This window comes from Diabrotica virgifera, chromosome 6 (assembly GCF_917563875.1).
Source record: "Diabrotica virgifera virgifera chromosome 6, PGI_DIABVI_V3a".
Classification (NCBI taxonomy): domain Eukaryota; kingdom Metazoa; phylum Arthropoda; class Insecta; order Coleoptera; family Chrysomelidae; genus Diabrotica; species Diabrotica virgifera.
In genome coordinates this window covers 4,106,315-4,127,246 of record NC_065448.1, presented here as the reverse complement: position 1 = coordinate 4,127,246, position 20,932 = coordinate 4,106,315, and the positions used below count along the sequence as shown (strand labels likewise).

Genomic DNA, 20,932 nt, shown 5'->3' with positions numbered 1-20,932 from the left:
TTTATTTTTCCTAAAACATTGTCTCGTCGCTGTAGCAAAAAAATTAATTTCGTACGATCTCAAATAACGGTTCCAACTCGGCATAGTCTAGAGTTCTAGAGAGTTCTACCGAGGAACAGCCGACCGACGCACAGTGGTTCCAAATGCCGAAAACGTGGTCATAACATGAACCTTTAAAAGCGTATATTGTTATACATTTTGGAATTACTTTCGTTCTTAAGGCTATGGGTACATAATTCGCAAATATTTTACGTGTGTCCCTACTTTTTCTGTCTTTACACGGCAAATTACGTGTAGTAAAATTCACACTGGTGTGGATATGTAAACATTACTAGAATGTCATTCTACTTGAAAATGTCATAATTAATTTAAAGAGATGGCTTTTGAATGTTCTTGGATAACTGTTATTTTTATAATTGCAAATTATTAATTCAGTTAATAAATGTGATAATTTTTTCACTAACTATGTTTTCAGTGATTGTAATAATTTATTTGTACAACAAAAACTAATAAGCAATCGAGAAAAGAGGAAAAGTGTTAAAGTGATTTTTTAATAATATGTTGTTATTTTGGAACGCTTACAATTTTGAACATCTCTAACAACAAAATTCTTGGATCACGGGATATATCTGATGTATTCTCTGCTTGGATCTTCCACAAATAATACACAATAAATAACTTTTTATTAAGTTCACGTCTTAAATCAATTATTTATCAAATACACTATATATCAATAATATTTAATCAATTTCTCAAAATATTCCCGATGCAATGTCAAATATTTAAAATTGTCACTGATTGTCAGTGTCTGACTGACAATATATGCTGACATATTATATTCGGTTGAGTGCATTGTAAGACAAAGACAGATTTGGAAAATATTACCACGGCATTGTGTTCATTTTTTTCAAATCCTGAAAAAACCAATAAATATTTTTGAAAAATTTAAACGCAGAATGAAAGACTAAATTATTACCGAGGGCCGAAAGTCCCTTAGAATAAATAAAAAGTTTATTTTGAATGAGATATTTGAAATTAAAAATCACACTAAATTTTCTCTTAGTTTTTTCACCCCTGTAACTTATTAAAATAAACATTATAGAAGTTCTCAGGGACTTTCGGCCCTCGCTAATAACGTAATCTTTCATTCTGCGTTTAAATTTTTCAAAAATACTTACCTATTAGTTTTCTCAGGATTCGAAAAAAATGAATCCCCATTTGAATAGCATTGCAGCCGAAAATACGTACCGATCCTCTTAATGGTTTTTGGCATCGCTGATTACGAATCTGGCATTATTTTTTCTGAAAAACAAAATGGCGGATCCAACATGGCGGAAAGAAATTGAAAATATCAATCAAAAAGGAAAATTTTTTGTCAAATTTGGTAGGTTAAGGTCGCTGATTACAAATCGAACTTTACTTTTTTTTAAACAAAATGGCGGATCCAATATGGACGAAAGAAATTCGAAAATTTTATTTTCGCCGCATTTTTGTTTAAAATTTTATATTATAAGGGACTTTTGAAACTGCTGATTACCAATACATTTTCTTTATGAAGTACAATATTCAGAACCTATTACTTATGTACAACTGCCCATACATACTCAACAATCACCAGAAACATGTAATATGCGTCATTTCCCACTTTTGTATTCAAACAACTGCCAGCAATGCATAGGCAGTTATAGGCAGCTAAACCAAAGTGATTCTGTATCTCCTTACTATATATTTTAAGATTAATAAACATTAGTCGCAGAATTATGCAGAATTTTGTACTTTTTGAATGCATCTTTACAAAATGTTAATTATTTCAAGTATACTTTCACTATTTATGCATTAACAAATTTAAGGCATTTATTGTTATTAAATGTTAATTTAAGTTACACCTTACATTACTACATACTTAAAAAAGAAGAATCTGCTTTACAGCGATAAAATTGATAAACTACAAAACGTTTTACAGCGTTTTCAATATACGCGTTCTTTTTCACTTTCTCTGCCGACCAAAATAACCCCGGACATGGCCCACTTGTTCCTGAGTTGTGAACCAGAATACATCCAGTCTGATCCTCATACCTGCGTATTAGGACTCTACGATAGTATGAGAAAACAACTGTAAACATGAAAATCCCTAAATAGGGACTCCTTTTTTCGCCTCATGGCCATGTTTTCAGCATTTGGAACCACTGTGCGACGTACGAGAAGCCAAGCCATGTAATCACTAGAGATGGGCGGACCACTCTCGATTTTTCTAGAAATAGTGTATTGTAATATAAAAAGGAACGCTGTTGTTAATAATTCCGAACTACTAGTTTTATTTAAACGCGCTATAATGTAATATTACGCAATTCAATGTATAAATCCAATTTTTGATTACTTACTATCTCAGTAAATAATAAATGTTCTATTTACTTAGATATTATGCTATGATGTTAATTTTTGATAAGTTCAAATATTTACTTGATCATATTTGCTGATAGGTGAAGATATATTTTATACTTACTATTTTGTATAAAGTGTATTTTAAAATACGTCTAATCATTGTTTACAATATATCGACAAATTTAAAGTTCAAGTGTATTGCTTTTGGCGATAGTGTAATGACTTCTTGACGTTATCTTATTTTTAACACTTTATTTTAATTGAAAATACTTAATTTATTAGTCTTTTTTAAGTTATTTACACGCATTTATATCTAATTTCTTACATTTACTATTTACTAATTTTCTTAAAAAATGAAAAAAAAAAGAATATAAAAACTCGAATTCGATTTTTTTAATCGTATAGGTTAATAATAAAATCGAGTTTTCTTTTTTTTTGCAATTTTCTGAGAAAATTTGCCATAGCAATATATATATTTTTTAAATTTTTAGAAAATAGAGATTTTATCAAACAAAAATCGCATGGATTTTTTAAAAAAGCTCACATTTTAATGAGAGAATTTTCGATAGAAAATTAGAGTGCCTATTCGATATTAAATCAAAATCAGGAAAAAAATATTTCAAATAAAAAAACTCAAAAGGCAAGTTTTTGCCAAATTTCGTAAAAAATTTTGTGTAGACCAAAAAAAAACCAAAAACTCAGTTATTCGAATTTTTTGCAAGAAATTTTGAGGATATTTTAAAAAACTGTAAATCGTCGTGTAAAATTGAAGTTAGATCACCCGCAAATTATTTTTCTCTCAATTTTTGTTATATTTTCTTCCTTTTCCAATGGGTTCCATCATGTTACATGTTTTTTTTTTCAACTTTTGCCATATTCAAAGGTAAAAAAGGCCCTGGTCTATAAGGTTTCTTAACCCATTATAGGTCAGCGTCGTATTTATAGATCACCAGAAATTTTATTTTATTTTCAACCATTAAAATTTCTTTTTTCTACCTGTTCCGTGACGTTCTGTGACGTTCCGCCCCTTATAGAATCGATTATTGATGGGAAGATATTATTTAACTATCCAAAATATTATTTAATTATTTTCAGAATTATTTTCTTTCAATGTTTATTCAAATAGAACTTAAACCCATCTCAGAATTTTTAAATGCTTGATGACGTCACATTTAAAACGTGGCAACATTGGTTTCCCCACTTTGACAGCCAATGCTTAGTAGAGGGGTACGAAGGATTCAGCTGTGAACGTGAGCCTTGGATTGCCATTGTTTCTCGAGTGTTCGGTCTGAATCGTAGTGTGCGGGGTCATTAGACTCAATTATTCACCTCTAATTCTCAGTTCCAAATTGATTAAATATTACAATAAAAGTATAGTGAAGTTATCCAGCAGCAGTGGATTTGAAGAATTTTAGAGCATACTATATCCAATGAGTTCTACCCCGGTAAATACACATTTTATTAAGTATTTTATTCAGCCATTTTGGAAGTCCTTGACATTTGCTAACTAAGTTTCACATAGTCTATTTTCATGGTTTTTATGTTTTATTTTCATGGATCAAACTCATCTAGAGATAATTCAATATTCGTTGTTAATTTGTGCTTCCAGTTGGAAAATAGAGCTAATTTAAACTCCATTTTTTATATTCCTTTCAAGTCTACAGAACTCCTATCTTTTGAACGATGATCAAATAAGTATCCATCGCTTAGTCTTACTATATTTCATCCTTGTATAATATATCTATATACCGGTGTATATATTATAATAAAATATTCTTTCACAGTAATTATATTTTGTATTTCAATTGGAAATTACTTGTGTTATTTGACCAAGGTCATCTGATAGCAACCTGATAAAAGGTCAAGCTGTCTAGTCATTCAAGTTTTTGGACTCAATGACCTATTTCTTCTTATTCCCATAGGAATAAAAACACCTCCTCGTATCTCTTGCTTCTTTTTTTTTGACATTGGTAGATTGGTAGTAACACCACACTGTGTTTTTTTTAGCACCTACCATGAAATCTTAAAGCCACCCTACAACAACACCAAGGCCAGACCACACAGAGAGAAACAATCAATAGGCGACCAGCCTGGATTATTTCCACATTTTCTTTTTTTGAGTACCTCCAGCTGCTTTCCAACAGTTTTGAGTACCTTCAGCTGCTTTCTACCAGTCTTCCTCTCCTGTACCTCCAGCAGGACAGCTGCTAGCGAGAGTTAGCACCCTTGGGTGCTCATTACATCAACTTCAAGATTAGGAAAGAGTGGTTTGTTTGGGAACATTTACTGTGCTCTTATTAAAGACAGACTGGTTTTGTGATATTTAGTACATTTTTTTTTATAGTTCAATTGCACACACATTTTTCCTGCTTTATATTTTTTATAGGTTTTTTTTTCTTTACAACATAATATTTAATTGATAGCGTTCCCCAACACTCTGCAATCTATAAAGGTATAAATTTCTGAGCTCAGATATTTTCCCTGATAATAGTAGTCGGTACTCTTATCTTGATTATTTTTAGGCTGTGTTCCACTTTTGTATAATTATTTAAACTCATTCCATTATTTTAGTATATGTTTAATTAAATTTTTAAAAATTAACTTCACATATTAGTCAAAATTGTAATTATTAACTTTATTTAACTTGAACTTATTAACTTTACTTAACTTTAACTTATTAACTTTATTTAACTTTAACCTTAATTTATTAAATTCATATGAACTTCTGGATTCTAATCCCTCAGATTAGTTTTTGGTTTCACTTGTTATTATTACTATTATAAACCACGAGTTAGGAAAAGGATCTGTGTATCCACTCGTAGGTTTATTTATTCAATAAGGCTTGTGCCTGTCCCACTCACAGTGAGGTATTTATATGTTATATATAGTATCAGGTAATATTTAATTAAGGTGTACGTATTATAAACGTACAATTATTATTTGGTGAGGGTTCTACTAACCTAGTTGTAAGTTGTACTTCCTGTATTAGAGGTACCCGTAGTCAGTTTTTCTAACCTTATAAAGAGTATTCTTAGATCATAGTTGTATGATGATTTTGTAATTGACTTTCACTAGTATCACTTTTTCCTGTCATGTTAGAGTTACACACTAGTTACTTGTCCTAACTCAGAGATTGTTAAAAAGATCTAGTAGTTACATTCAATAAATATACCTTTATTGTGATTTTTTTTTCTTATTACTCCTTTATTTTTAGTAGTATATTTTATAATTTAATAATCTTTAATAACTTTTCACATACTTGTACTACAAATTTAACATACTCTATAGCAGCGTAGAATACCTGGAAGAGCGTTAACCTAGTTATCCTTCTTCTGGCGCCCAAAAATTCATTCTATTTTCAGTATATTATTATATTTACTCTATCTATTTTCTGAACATTATCTTCATATCTTCTTTTCGAGCCATCATTGTCACTTCCTTTAATCTATTGTCTGGCCAAAAATAGCCGTGCAAATTGGCCGAATCCTTCCTTGAGTGTCAAGTGGCCCTTCTCATACATATTTAGCTAGCCATTCAAGTTATATCTATCTATTAATGATTTCTCATCTCTAGTCCTGTATCAATTCGATATTCTTTGTCTTGGCATCCTTCCATACAAATACTACTACAAAGTTGTATTTTAGTTACTCCAGCTTCTTCAACGGAGAAGCCACACATTTTTGTCCTTTGGCTACATTAAGTAGATCTTCTTCTTTTTACTACTTCTGTTGGAGTTTACCACTCCCTTTTCATTCACTCCAACAAAAAATCATCAGCTAGTTGTTACATCGGCTTTCCAACGTGGTGGCTTTATTTTTGGTCTGAGACAGTATTCATTTAGGTCAATTCTTCTCTTTTATCTGAAATCTCTTTGTTATTTCCGTTTGGTATCCTATACACATATTGTTACTTATTTATTTTATTTTTAATTTCTGATACATATCAGGTATTCTTAAACGCTGTTTTGATTTTTGTTTATATTTTGGGACCTCATTATAGTATATGTTTGTGCAGCTTACATTCTGGGTTAGATTTTGAATTTTTATTGGGAACTTATATTTAATATTGCTATTAATAATATAATTCATATAACAATTTTATTTCTTCAGTCAATAGTGGTATAGTTGGAGGTACAACTAAGTGTTGATTATTATTATTATTATTATAGATATATATTTTTTCTAGAGTGGTGGTAAGTTACATATAAATAAAAAAATTTACTTCCAGTATTTAGGTAGTAGGTTTACTTGAGTATACAATATTTATTGGATTATTTATCCATTTATTTGATCTTATATATTTATTTGATCTTATTTATTAGATTATATACTGCATTATATATATATTTTTTTTTTTTTGCTGGCTATTTTGATTTTGTTGGTGTGTTGCTGATATTTTCTCGGTTTATATTATATATATTTTGCGTGCAAACTTTCATATTTTCATATTTTTCATATTTCTGTTCTTTGGACTATTTGTCAATAACTTTGCTCTCATCATGTGTGCTTTTAAAGCTGAACATCTTCTGGTGGATGAATTGGATTATGAATTAAAGATTCGGGACATAATGCCAGAGGAGTCGACAACTGTCGATAAAAAACGCAATCTTTTGAGAGGTGCTTTGAAACAAGAAGCTGGCAATAGAAGTTTTCTCCAAATTTCAGCTGTATCCCTTCCTTTTGAGGAACAACAAAAAGGAATCACTGAAACATTGGACAGCTTGTCTAAAAAAATCGAAAAGTTTAGGGGAACTGTAAAGGATACAGAGTATGCGCGATTAACATCTCGTCTAGGCCATATTTCTGCCCGTGTACACTTGCTACACTGTCCTTCTGAAGAACAGGAACCGTTCAAGAGGTCTGTTTCTCTTAAAATATTAACACTAGAGGGTGAACTTGATTCTAGAGTTAACCCCATTGCTACCTCTACTCCTAATGCTTCAGTCAATGTACCTAGCTTTACGTACTCCAAACCTGTTCAAGTACACAAATGGGGTATTTCATTTTCAGGTGAAAAACAGCACACTGATGTGATGTCATTTTTAGAAAGGGTTGAATGTCTTCGAATATCTAGAGGTGTTTCGGAAGAGGATTTGTTTGCTGCTTCTGCTGAGTTGTTCACCGGGACCGCTTTTACATGGTTTATGAATAACAGGGGTAATTTTTCTTGTTGGTCTGATCTGATTAAAAAGTTGAAGTCGGATTTTCTTCCGTATTCATTCCAGGATGATTTATTAGATCAAATTAAGAATCATAAGCAGAAACCTGGGGAATCTGTTACTATGTTTATTAATACTATATTAGGTATGTGTAGTCGTTTAGACACTCCTTTGTCAGATTTAGCTAAAATTAAAATCATCCTTAAATGTCTATTGCCCTTTTATCATCAACAATTAGCTCTTATGGACATTCAGAACATTGATGACCTTACTATAAAATGCAAACGTTTGGAGGAAACGTTATCCTGGTCTTCTCAACCTCCATCCACATCTCGATCCTCTTCTAACTCTTCTTCTCAGCCAACTTCCTTTAGGCAACGTTCTTGGCTAAATAAGGGTCATGAACATAATGTTTCGGTTGTTAGTTCTCTTGTCTGCTGGAATTGTGATCAGCCTGGTCACCCATTTTACAATTGTGGGATTCCTCAAAATCGTATTTTCTGCCATGGTTGTGGCCGAGAGAACACCCTTAAAAGAAACTGTTCTAAGTGTTCGGGAAACGACACGTCGGAGGTCCGTCCCCTGAACGTTTCTCCGTCCAACATCCAATCAGGGAATCAAACCCCATCGTCAAACGAAACTGCTGGACCAAGCACATCCAGCAACCCAAACCCATCTTCACGAAAAGGGAAAGGGGTGTCGTTCAAGAAAGCAGCACACACCACAAAACAAAATTAAACCAGAAATTTATTTCTATAGATAATACGTTAGATTCGCTTGATTCAAATGATCACAGATGGTCATTTACAAACGCTTCTTTGATTGGTAGTGTTCAACGTAACAATAATAATTGTGATAGTAATGTGGTTCCATTATCTATATTAGATTCTAGTTTTGTTAATGATGATGATACGTCTGGGTTAGTTCCATATAACGGTTGTAGACAACCAAATACTTTAGATCTAGATATTAATTCGTTATTAGTTAGGAAACAAAATGATAATAGGCCATATCTTCCTATTCAAATTTTAGGACAATCGTGTTTAGCTTTGTTAGATAGTGGCTCTAATATTTCATTGATAGGGGCACATTCGTTAAATTTATTGAAAAATTCTAGTATTCCCATTATGCCCATTTCATCTTTGCAAGTATCTACTGCAGATGGTACAGTTCAGTCCATTACGGGCAAACTCCAAATTAAAATCACAGTGGCAGATTTATGTAGGGAAATTACATTTTATGTTATTCCTTCCGTGCAGAATTCTATAATTTTAGGTATGGACTTTTTCAATGCTTTCAATAGTACCTTAAGTTGTTCTGATTTTTCTTTTTCCATATCTGAATTTAATTTATCTACCCTTAGTGCTATTCACGATTTTGCTAGTTTATCAAGCTCTGAACAAAGGCAATTAGAGAGTATGATCTCTAAATTTACTACTCTTTCTTCAAAAGACAAACTAGGTCGTACGTCGTTAATCTCTCACACTATCGAAGTGGGAAATCCCACTCCTTTCAGATTATATCAGTACCCCATACCTCAAGCCTGGCAGGCAGATTTAGAAAAGGAAGTAGATTCGATGCTTGCTTTAAATATCATAGAACCTTCAACATCGTCCTACTGTTCTCCGCTCTGGTTAACGAAGAAGAAGGATGGATCCTTCAGGATCTGCTTTGACGGTCGAAAACTAAACAGTATCACAACTAACAGGGATGCTTATCCTATCCCCAGAATAGATGTGATTTTGAGCAAACTTCAGAATGCCAAATACATCTCTTCTATTGATTTGTCTAAGGCCTTCCTACAGATCCCACTGAGTGAAGAGAGCAAGAAGTATACTGCTTTTGCTGTCAGTGGTAAAGGATTATTCCAGTTTGTCACCATGCCTTTCGGTCTTGTTTCTGCTCCTCAGACAATGTGTCGTCTGATGGATTTAGTCATTGGTCCACCGTTAGAGCCCTATGTTTTCTATTATTTAGACGATATTTTGGTTGTCACTCCTGATTTTTCCCTTCATATGGAAATTTTAGATAAGTTATTTTTACGTCTTAAGGAAGCTAATCTAACGGTCAATCTGGATAAATGTCAGTTTTGTCGCCCTAGTCTTAAGTTCTTGGGTTATGTTGTGGATAACCAGGGGCTGAGGACTGATCCTGAGAAAATAGTTGCTATCAAAAATTTTCCTATACCAAAGACCACCACCCAAGTCCGTAGGATATTGGGAATGTGTGGCTATTATCGGCGATTTGTACCGTCCTACTCTACTTTGTTGTCACCTCTTACTGATCTTTTGAAGAACAGGAAAAAGGGACAGACCATTACTTGGACTCCTGAGGCTGACGAAGCTTTTAGGCGCGTTAAAGATGCTTTAACGAGCGCTCCGGTTATGATGTCACCTAATTTTGATGAGCATTTTTATCTAATGACAGATTGCTCTAATACAGCTTCTGGAGGCGTATTATTTCAGTTGAAAGATGGCTCCGAACACCCCATAGCGTACACTAGTAAGAAGTTGAACAAGGCCCAGAAAAACTATTCAACTACGGAGAAAGAACTCTTAGCTATCATCCATGGGTTAGAAGCTTTTCGTTATTATCTGGAAGGTCGTAATTTCACTATAATTACTGATCATAGTTCCTTAGTATGGCTTCATAGTATGAAAAACCCTTCACAGAGGCTTTCTCGATGGATATGCAAACTGGCTGCCTATTCATATAAGATTGTCCATAGAAAGGCAAACGGGGTAGTGGTCGCAGATGCTCTTTCACGTGTCCATGATATTAATGTCCTAGATCTGTCCTCTTTAAGTCCTGATATGTGGTATCAGAATATGATTGATAGGGTCACTCAAGACCCACAAAAATATCCTGATTTTAAGGTAGAGAATAATATTCTGTACAAACACATCTTAAGTCCGATAGAGTCCTTATCCAATATGTCGGAGTGGAAAATAGTTGTACCTACGCCAAATAGGGAAAATATTCTGCATATGTTTCATGATGAAGTTACGGCGGGTCATTTTGGTTTTTATAAGACTTATCACCGTATTGCCGAATTATATTATTGGCCTGGTATGCGGAAGTCTATAAAAAGGTACATTTCTAAATGCATGGTTTGTGCTACTTGTAAACCAAGTAACCTACCACAGGCTGGACTTATGGGTTCCTTCAGGAACATAAATTTTCCTTGGCAGATGATCTCAATGGATCTCATTGGACCTTATCCTCGGAGTTACAAGGGTAATACCTATTGCCTGGTAGTTGTGGATTATTTCACTAAATTTCCTTTAGTTTGTCCCCTTCGCCAGGCCACAACTCCAGCAATTTTAAAATATTTGGAGGAACAAGTCTTTTTGGTGTATGGTGTTCCTCAAATTGTGTCATGTGACAACGGTCCTCAGTTTGTATCGAAGGCCTTTAAAGATCTTCTAGCTAAATATAAGGTTCAAAAGACCTTTTATAATGCTGCCTACCATCCACAAGCAAATCATACTGAGAGAGTAAATCGCAGTATTGTCACAGCTCTAAGGTCCTATACTTACCCTGATCACAGAGCTTGGGATCAATATATTCATTCCATAGCTCAAGCCATAAGGACTTCTGTCCATGAAGTTACCCAGTGCTCTCCAGCATATTTGAATTTTGGTAGGAATGTGGCTTTATCAGGTGATTATTTTGGTGTAATTTCAGACAATTCCGAAAATCTTCCTCAAATATCTGAGAAACTTCATCGCTTAGATGATCTCCAGACGTTACCTCATATTTTCGCAGACATTAGGAAGAAGTTAAAAACTTCTTACCTAAGGAACCAGCAGCACTATAATTTGAGGAAACGAGATCTGCGATTCTTTGTTGGTGATCGAGTCTTAAAGCGCAATTTTGTCAAATCCAATAAGGGTGATGCCATTTCTGCAAAGTTTTGCCAGAAATATGTCCCATGTACTGTCTCAAGGGTAATATCTCCTTTGATTTATGAATTAAAGGACAATTCGACTAATAAGCGAATTGGTCAATTTCATGTAAAGGATTTACTGCCTGACAACACCATGGACGATGTGGATTCTTCAACTTCATCGGAAGAAGATTAGCTTAACAGGGTTGTTTAAGCTAATATCTTCCTGTGTTTGCCTTTAATTAGTTTTATTATGGTATAGTATTTTAGTTTAAATTGTTAATCACCAGATAATGCCTGACCATAGCAATTTTTATCCTTCGGCATGGCTTGATGATTTCTCACGTATTAGTTATTAGGTACCGAATTCTTGTGTAATACCGCTTGTATGAGTTTATTATTATTTTTTTGTATTATAGATTGCATTTGAGTCATTATCGACAAATATTCTCAAATACTAATCCAGCCAGTAGTATTACCAAGTTAATAACCTCCACTTGTACTCTTAGTTTTGTACTCAACCTCTCAGAATAAAAGGGCTGTTGATTATTATATATTAAGATATTTGGATGTGTGGGCTCATACAAGTATTCTTGCTTAATATAGATGGAGCTATGTTACACTACCATATCTTAGATTATGTGTTATATCTTGGATATTTGATTACATACCTATTATTTTTTTTTATTGTTTTTATATCATGTCATTGGATTTGCCATATTGGAAAGAAGTTGTGGTTGTTAATTTGTTATTGGGTTACTTTATTGATATTTGTCACAGGTACCTTAAATACTTTATATTAATTCGGATTCTTACTTCCTCCACAGGATGATTCTGGAATGAATTTGGAATTTTGATTTATAAATGAATTCTTGAGTCCTTCATATTTCTTCTTATGAACTAGTCTGTTAATGCTCAAAGTTGGTGAATACGTGGGTTCGAAGTTCAGCAACTGATCACTGCTATCCGATTTCGTAATCCATGTCTTTCTTGTCAGAGTAGGCAGATGTTTATCCATGATAATATTTCTGGTTGGGAAATGGTGTACAACACTTCCTAACCATTCTTGTGCAATTGTTCCAAATATTCCAGGCACATTTTCACACGATAATAGGGAAGTCTAGTTTGCTTATTTTATGTCTCTTAGTTCATAGTATATTGATGCTTGACTTTCCATAGACGTAGAGTCGTAATGTTAGTGATGAACCCACTGGGACAAATTATTGATTTTCTTTTTAGTAGATTCCCTCTTCTTTCCTTAGGCATTAATTGTTGCTTAGATTCAGGAATATCTCCTGGATAATCCTATGTATGTTCACATGAATATACAGTCTTATAAAAGATTGGGAGCTCGTTCCCGTCATATTTTGTATTTACCATGGAGTCATAGAACTTATAAGTTCATCCTTTATTTTTACTATTTAGTTTCGATAGGCTCATATTACCGGATGAGGGTAGATCTAGAGCTAATTTAGTTAGTTATTTAGTATTAGTGAGAATTGGTCCATAAATCTTCCTGATCGTTCTTCTTTGGATATGCTCCTATAAATCTGGTGTCCATTGCTAGTCCGATTTTGGATTAAGTGTCCGATTCTTCACTTATTTTGTTTATTTGGTTGTATAGGTTCGTATTACCGGATGTGGGTGTACGTAGACCTAATTTATTTATATGATTTAGTATGGATGTGAATTGGTCCATAAATCTTCCTGGTCGTTCTTCATTGGATATGCTTTTGTGAATCTGTTGTCCATTGATAGTCTGACTTTGGATTGAGTGTCTGATTCCACATTTATTTTGGTTAATGTGTTTGCATTCCTTTGGTATGTTCACTATTTATATTAGTTGGTATTGGTGAAAATTATTCTATAAATATTCCTAGTTGTTCTTCTCTGGATATACTATTACGAATCTGGTGTCCATTGCTAGTTCAATTTAGGATTGAGTGTTTGATTCTTCACTTATTATAGTTATTGATTTCATTGGTGACTTTAGTATATGTACTTGCGTTATGGTATGAATTGGCTCTCACCTTTGCCTGGTTGTTCGTCCTTGGATATACTCCTTATAAATCTGATGTCCATGGATAGTTCAACTTTGGATTTACTGCCAATTCGACACTTATTTGTCATTATAAATTATGTCTCATCTTTAGCACTTTTACTAGGACTTCGGGTCATATTTTGCAATTTCCGGTATTTGCTGCAGTGACCATCCTACTTTCCCTTGATTATTAGTGGTGATTATTTGTAATCTTGCGAATCAACGGGGAATGATACACTAAGCACTACTACTCTAGTTTAATATTTTGAAAAAAAAAAAAAAAAAAAAAATTTTTAAATAAAATTTTTTTTCTGGTGGTTGAAAGGGAATGTGACGTTCCGCCCCTTATAGAATCGATTATTGATGGGAAGATATTATTTAACTATCCAAAATATTATTTAATTATTTTCAGAATTATTTTCTTTCAATGTTTATTCAAATAGAACTTAAACCCATCTCAGAATTTTTAAATGCTTGATGACGTCACATTTAAAACGTGGCAACATTGGTTTCCCCACTTTGACAGCCAATGCTTAGTAGAGGGGTACGAAGGATTCAGCTGTGAACGTGAGCCTTGGATTGCCATTGTTTCTCGAGTGTTCGGTCTGAATCGTAGTGTGCGGGGTCATTAGACTCAATTATTCACCTCTAATTCTCAGTTCCAAATTGATTAAATATTACAATAAAAGTATAGTGAAGTTATCCAGCAGCAGTGGATTTGAAGAATTTTAGAGCATACTATATCCAATGAGTTCTACCCCGGTAAATACACATTTTATTAAGTATTTTATTCAGCCATTTTGGAAGTCCTTGACATTTGCTAACTAAGTTTCACATAGTCTATTTTCATGGTTTTTATGTTTTATTTTCATGGATCAAACTCATCTAGAGATAATTCAATATTCGTTGTTAATTTGTGCTTCCAGTTGGAAAATAGAGCTAATTTAAACTCCATTTTTTATATTCCTTTCAAGTCTACAGAACTCCTATCTTTTGAACGATGATCAAATAAGTATCCATCGCTTAGTCTTACTATATTTCATCCTTGTATAATATATCTATATACCGGTGTATATATTATAATAAAATATTCTTTCACAGTAATTATATTTTGTATTTCAATTGGAAATTACTTGTGTTATTTGACCAAGGTCATCTGATAGCAACCTGATAAAAGGTCAAGCTGTCTAGTCATTCAAGTTTTTGGACTCAATGACCTATTTCTTCTTATTCCCATAGGAATAAAAACACCTCCTCGTATCTCTTGCTTCTTTTTTTTTGACATTGGTAGATTGGTAGTAACACCACACTGTGTTTTTTTTAGCACCTACCATGAAATCTTAAAGCCACCCTACAACAACACCAAGGCCAGACCACACAGAGAGAAACAATCAATAGGCGACCAGCCTGGATTATTTCCACATTTTCTTTTTTTGAGTACCTCCAGCTGCTTTCCAACAGTTTTGAGTACCTTCAGCTGCTTTCTACCAGTCTTCCTCTCCTGTACCTCCAGCAGGACAGCTGCTAGCGAGAGTTAGCACCCTTGGGTGCTCATTACATCAACTTCAAGATTAGGAAAGAGTGGTTTGTTTGGGAACATTTACTGTGCTCTTATTAAAGACAGACTGGTTTTGTGATATTTAGTACATTTTTTTTTATAGTTCAATTGCACACACATTTTTCCTGCTTTATATTTTTTATAGGTTTTTTTTTCTTTACAACATAATATTTAATTGATAGCGTTCCCCAACACTCTGCAATCTATAAAGGTATAAATTTCTGAGCTCAGATATTTTCCCTGATAATAGTAGTCGGTACTCTTATCTTGATTATTTTTAGGCTGTGTTCCACTTTTGTATAATTATTTAAACTCATTCCATTATTTTAGTATATGTTTAATTAAATTTTTAAAAATTAACTTCACATATTAGTCAAAATTGTAATTATTAACTTTATTTAACTTGAACTTATTAACTTTACTTAACTTTAACTTATTAACTTTATTTAACTTTAACCTTAATTTATTAAATTCATATGAACTTCTGGATTCTAATCCCTCAGATTAGTTTTTGGTTTCACTTGTTATTATTACTATTATAAACCACGAGTTAGGAAAAGGATCTGTGTATCCACTCGTAGGTTTATTTATTCAATAAGGCTTGTGCCTGTCCCACTCACAGTGAGGTATTTATATGTTATATATAGTATCAGGTAGTATTTAATTAAGGTGTACGTATTATAAACGTACAATTATTATTTGGTGAGGGTTCTACTAACCTAGTTGTAAGTTGTACTTCCTGTATTAGAGGTACCCGTAGTCAGTTTTTCTAACCTTATAAAGAGTATTCTTAGATCATAGTTGTATGATGATTTTGTAATTGACTTTCACTAGTATCACTTTTTCCTGTCATGTTAGAGTTACACACTAGTTACTTGTCCTAACTCAGAGATTGTTAAAAAGATCTAGTAGTTACATTCAATAAATATACCTTTATTGTGATTTTTTTTTCTTATTACTCCTTTATTTTTAGTAGTATATTTTATAATTTAATAATCTTTAATAACTTTTCACATACTTGTACTACAAATTTAACATACTCTATAGCAGCGTAGAATACCTGGAAGAGCGTTAACCTAGTTATCCTTCTTCTGGCGCCCAAAAATTCATTCTATTTTCAGTATATTATTATATTTACTCTATCTATTTTCTGAACATTATCTTCATATCTTCTTTTCGAGCCATCATTGTCACTTCCTTTAATCTATTGTCTGGCCAAAAATAGCCGTGCAAATTGGCCGAATCCTTCCTTGAGTGTCAAGTGGCCCTTCTCATACATATTTAGCTAGCCATTCAAGTTATATCTATCTATTAATGATTTCTCATCTCTAGTCCTGTATCAATTCGATATTCTTTGTCTTGGCATCCTTCCATACAAATACTACTACAAAGTTGTATTTTAGTTACTCCAGCTTCTTCAACGGAGAAGCCACACATTTTTGTCCTTTGGCTACATTAAGTAGATCTTCTTCTTTTTACTACTTCTGTTGGAGTTTACCACTCCCTTTTCATTCACTCCAACAAAAAATCATCAGCTAGTTGTTACAAACCGTGTTAAAAATGCAATTTTTAGCACTCCATAGGAGCGTTAAAAATGCTACTTTAAGGCACTAGTGCTTTAAAATTTTTAAGGCACTGCAATTAAAAGTGAATTGTCAAATTGTGAAACGTCAAAATATTTATATTTCATTTATTAACATTAATATTTGAAATATTATTTATTATTTATTAATATTTTTAATTTGAAAACGGTGGTTTAAAAGGTTTTTTTAAATTCAATTTAAACTGTATTATTGCATTTTAACACGTTTGTAGAAAATAGTTATTTATGAAACATTTCGTGAAGTATGCTTTTAGCGAACGAATGCGATATTTAAAGCACGAGCGACAGCGGGGCGAGTGCTATACATCGCGTAAGTTCGCAAAAAGTACTTCACGCACAGTTTCATACAATATATTATCTATTCTACGATAAACAAATAAAAAAACTGTAACTCTTCGTCACTGGAATTCATTTCTATTCTACAATTTTTAGAACTTTGACATTTTAAAATTCTAACTTCTTTCAAACCACAAAACTGTCAAAACTTTTATCGTAATTTATTGCTCATTATGTCATCACCATGACAACGCGAAAGTTAAAGATATTTGATTATATGAAAGTGTGTTAAAAACAGTGCGTAAAAGTAAGTCCCGTTTAAAATACATTGTTACTTCACGCACACTTTAAACACTTCACGCACTGCTATCTATAATGACAGTTTTCACAAACTAAAAACTTGCACATAATATGACATAGAGTAGATAAAAGAAGTTTATGTAACGGTATAATATTTTCGCTAAAATTTTTTAGACATTCCCCTCGATTGTAGACAACCAGTTCTACCTTTTACGGGTCATAGGTTTTATGGTTTCAGCAATTAACAAAAATATTGTATTTTATAAATTTATAACGTTTGCAGAAAAAAATATTGTATGATATACGTGTTAAAAATACCTTTTTAAGGCACTCATGTGAATTGCAGTGAACTTTCACATGCGTGTCTTAAAATTGTACTTTTAACACTTATATCATAAATAACTATTAATGTAAAGAAAAATTTATCGTATGTATTTTAGGCTGCAGTAAACTAAATTATAAATTTTATTTGATTTTATCATTATATTATATTGTTTTATTATACCTATTCAATAAAAAATTATAAGCATTGGACTTATTTTAGTACTGCCTTTTTTTAGATTTAGTCATAATAATAATAAAAGTTTCATATTGGCACTTTTTGATCTTTCTTTCTTTTTTTGATTATTATTTTTGAGTAATAATTTTTATTATAACCAATATTCATAAATAAATCTAGGAAAGATAAATTTTTTAATCGTCGCGTCGGTAGCTATAATAAATATAAAATTTATTTTACTGTTCTATAAATGGGTCCCTGGTACTTAGCGAAAAATGATTGGATTTTTTTTACATTTTACATTTTTTTATTGCAATCTGCATAAAAAGTTTTATATTTAATAATATTTGGGAACTGTCATTTTTATGAAAATGAAGATATTTCTTTTCAATAATCATTTCAGTTTAGAACTAAGACCAACAATTGTGTTTGGTCTGTACTTTTATATGGTGCCGATGAAAGGACACTAAAAGCATTGGCTAGCAGGTCTATTTAATAGAATTATGGAAGTTGGACAAATGCCAGACGAATGGAGAAGCAGTATATTAATACCTGTCTAAAAAAACAAGGGAGACATACAACAATGCACAAACTACAGGGCTATAAAACTACTTAGCCACACCATGAAAATATGGGAGAGAGTAATTGATAGACGGATACGCGAAGAAACCGAAATATCCGATAATCAATTTGGCTTTATGCAGGGCAGATCAACAACAGATGCAATTTTCATTGTAAGGCAACTGATGGAAAAATACAGGAATAAAGAGACCAACGCTCATATGGTATTCATTGATCTTGAGAAAGCATATGATAGAGTTCCTCGAGAGATTCTGTGGTGGGACTCAATAAGAAAGGAGTCCCTGGCGAATATGTAAAGATTGTGAGAGATATGTATGAGGGAGTAACGACTAGTGTTAGAACAGGTGTGGGAGAGACTGATAAATTTCAGGTGAAAGTAGGATTGCACCAAGGCTCGGTGCTTAGTCCTTATTTATTCTCATTAGTTTTGGACCAGATAACAGCGAAACTACAGGGTAGTATTCCATGGTGCCTAATGTATGCTGATGATGTAGTGTTAATAGGAAATAGTGAAAGAGACTTAGAACAAAAACTGGAACAGTGGAGACAAGCTCTGGAGGAAAAAGGTTTAAAACTTAGTAGGACAAAAACAGAGTATTTGGAATGTTCATTTAAAGACGGAGTTACTACAAATAAAATGGTATCTTTGGATGGTGAAATGATTGTGAAAAGCAATAGTTTTAAGTACCTAGGATCGGTATTACAGAGTAATGGAGAAATAGATGGAGATGCATGCAGTAGAATTAGGGCTGGATGGATGAAGTGGAAAGAAGCGAGTGGTGTGTTGTGTGGCAGAAGAATCCCAATGAAGCTGAAGGGAAAATTCTATAAAACAGCCATAAGACCAGCTATGATGCACGGAACTGAATGTTGGGCAGTGAAAAAGAAAGAGGAACAGCGAATGCATGTGGCGGAAATGAGAATGCTTAGATGGATGAGTGGAGTGACAAAGAAGGATAAAATTAGAAATGAGTATATTAGGGGAAGTCTAGGTGTGGCACCAATTGATGCCAAAATGAGAGAGCATAGGTTAAGATGGTTTGGTCATGTTCAACGTTGAGACTTTAATCACCCAATACGAAGAATAGCTGAAGTGCAGATTCCTGGAAGGAGTAGGAGAGGAAGATCAAAGAAGACCTGGGGGAGACGATAAGGCAGGACATGTTGGTAAAGGGGATTAACGTTGATATGACCCAAGATAGAATTGGGTGGAGAAATGCAATTAGGGAAGCCGACCCCGCATAGGGATAAAGCAAAGAGAATGATGATGATGTAAAGACACTAAAAGTATCGACCATGAACAAAAATTGAAGCATTAGAAATGTGGATTCACAGATGGAAGCTGAAGATACCTTGGATAGCAAGAAAAGCTAAGTAATGGGGAAGGACTAAGGAGAGTCAACAAAGATAGAGAACTGCTGAAGACTGTTAAATCCCGGAAAATCTCTTATTTGGGATATATATTGAGGGGGCTATCTGATCGTTAAAGGCAAAATAGAGGGTCGTAGAAGTGTAGGAGGAAAACAAGTTTCTTGGTTAAAAAACATTCGTGAATTGAGTCAGGACTCAGAAATCTATCAAATGCAGGACAATTATTCCATTATATGACACGTGGAGGAGAAAAAAAGGAAGATACTTTTTAATGAAAATCTGAAAAAATCGCATTTTGTACCAAATTGTTAATATCTAATTAAACAATAACGCCGAAGTTTCTGCAGAAAACTTTTAATAAATTTTCTTACTAGATTATAATACTAGATACCACTGTGGTGATCTTTTTCATTAACTTTTGATTATTTCTCTATCTAATCTATAAACAGAGAACGAAAAAACAGTTGTCAAAAAAACATTTATAATTTTTCTCATTGAACATAACAGATAAAAAATCAAAACCTCGGAACAAAACGATATTTTTTGGTCAGAAATAAATTCTAACCAAAATTCGGAAATAAAAATTCGAAAAACTTGTGCGAATAAATGTTGAAAAATATTTTTATATAAAATTGTTATTTTTATAAAATACTTTGATAATAATTTACTTTAATTTGCAAAAAGACTCCTTTTGATATCGCGTTAGAAATCATTTTTGAAATATAAAATAATTACTTACTTCCCATGTGCCCAATCCAACCGTGGGCATACTCAATCCACCACAAGAAATTGTTTTAGCCATATTTTATTTATAAATGATCTCCACAATAAAAAAATCTTGCCGGTATTCGATATTTGTTCACCGGAACTGTCTGCAGCAGCCGCCCTTGGATGTCAGACAACGACTGAAACTAAAACTGAATTGAATTAGAATTGCATAAAATACCACCACAAACTGATTATTCCTGCGTTAAAAGCCAGCAGGAAGTTGAATTTTGTTATATTCGTTTCACTCGCGACGATAATCTGCGGCGCAATTTTATTGCACAGCTTATATACACTCACAGACAAAAAAATTGAATATTTTATTTTGAGTCTGTTTTTGAACTATATTTTTTCCTTTTTGAAAAGTTTTACACATTTTATTTATAAATAAGTTTTTCTGAACTATTTTACGTATATTCATTGTTAATCAACTTACATATTGAAGAGCTACAACAGATCTGTAGTGAAAGAAATAGTCTGAGTTTGCTTATAACATTTAATTAGAAAG

General features: G+C 32.9%; 1 protein-coding gene across 1 annotated transcript in view; it reads right to left on the bottom strand.

The window, feature by feature from the left end:
- Positions 1–20,696, bottom strand: part of LOC126886985 (aldo-keto reductase family 1 member A1-A-like) — a 43,902-nt gene extending 23,206 nt beyond the window's left edge. Inside the window, exon 1 of the mRNA XM_050654217.1 lies at positions 20,399–20,696. Coding sequence (XP_050510174.1) covers positions 20,399–20,461 — 63 coding nt within the window. The 5' untranslated portion in view covers positions 20,462–20,696. The remainder of the gene's footprint in view (positions 1–20,398) is intronic.
- Positions 20,697–20,932: the final 236 nt, after the last annotated feature.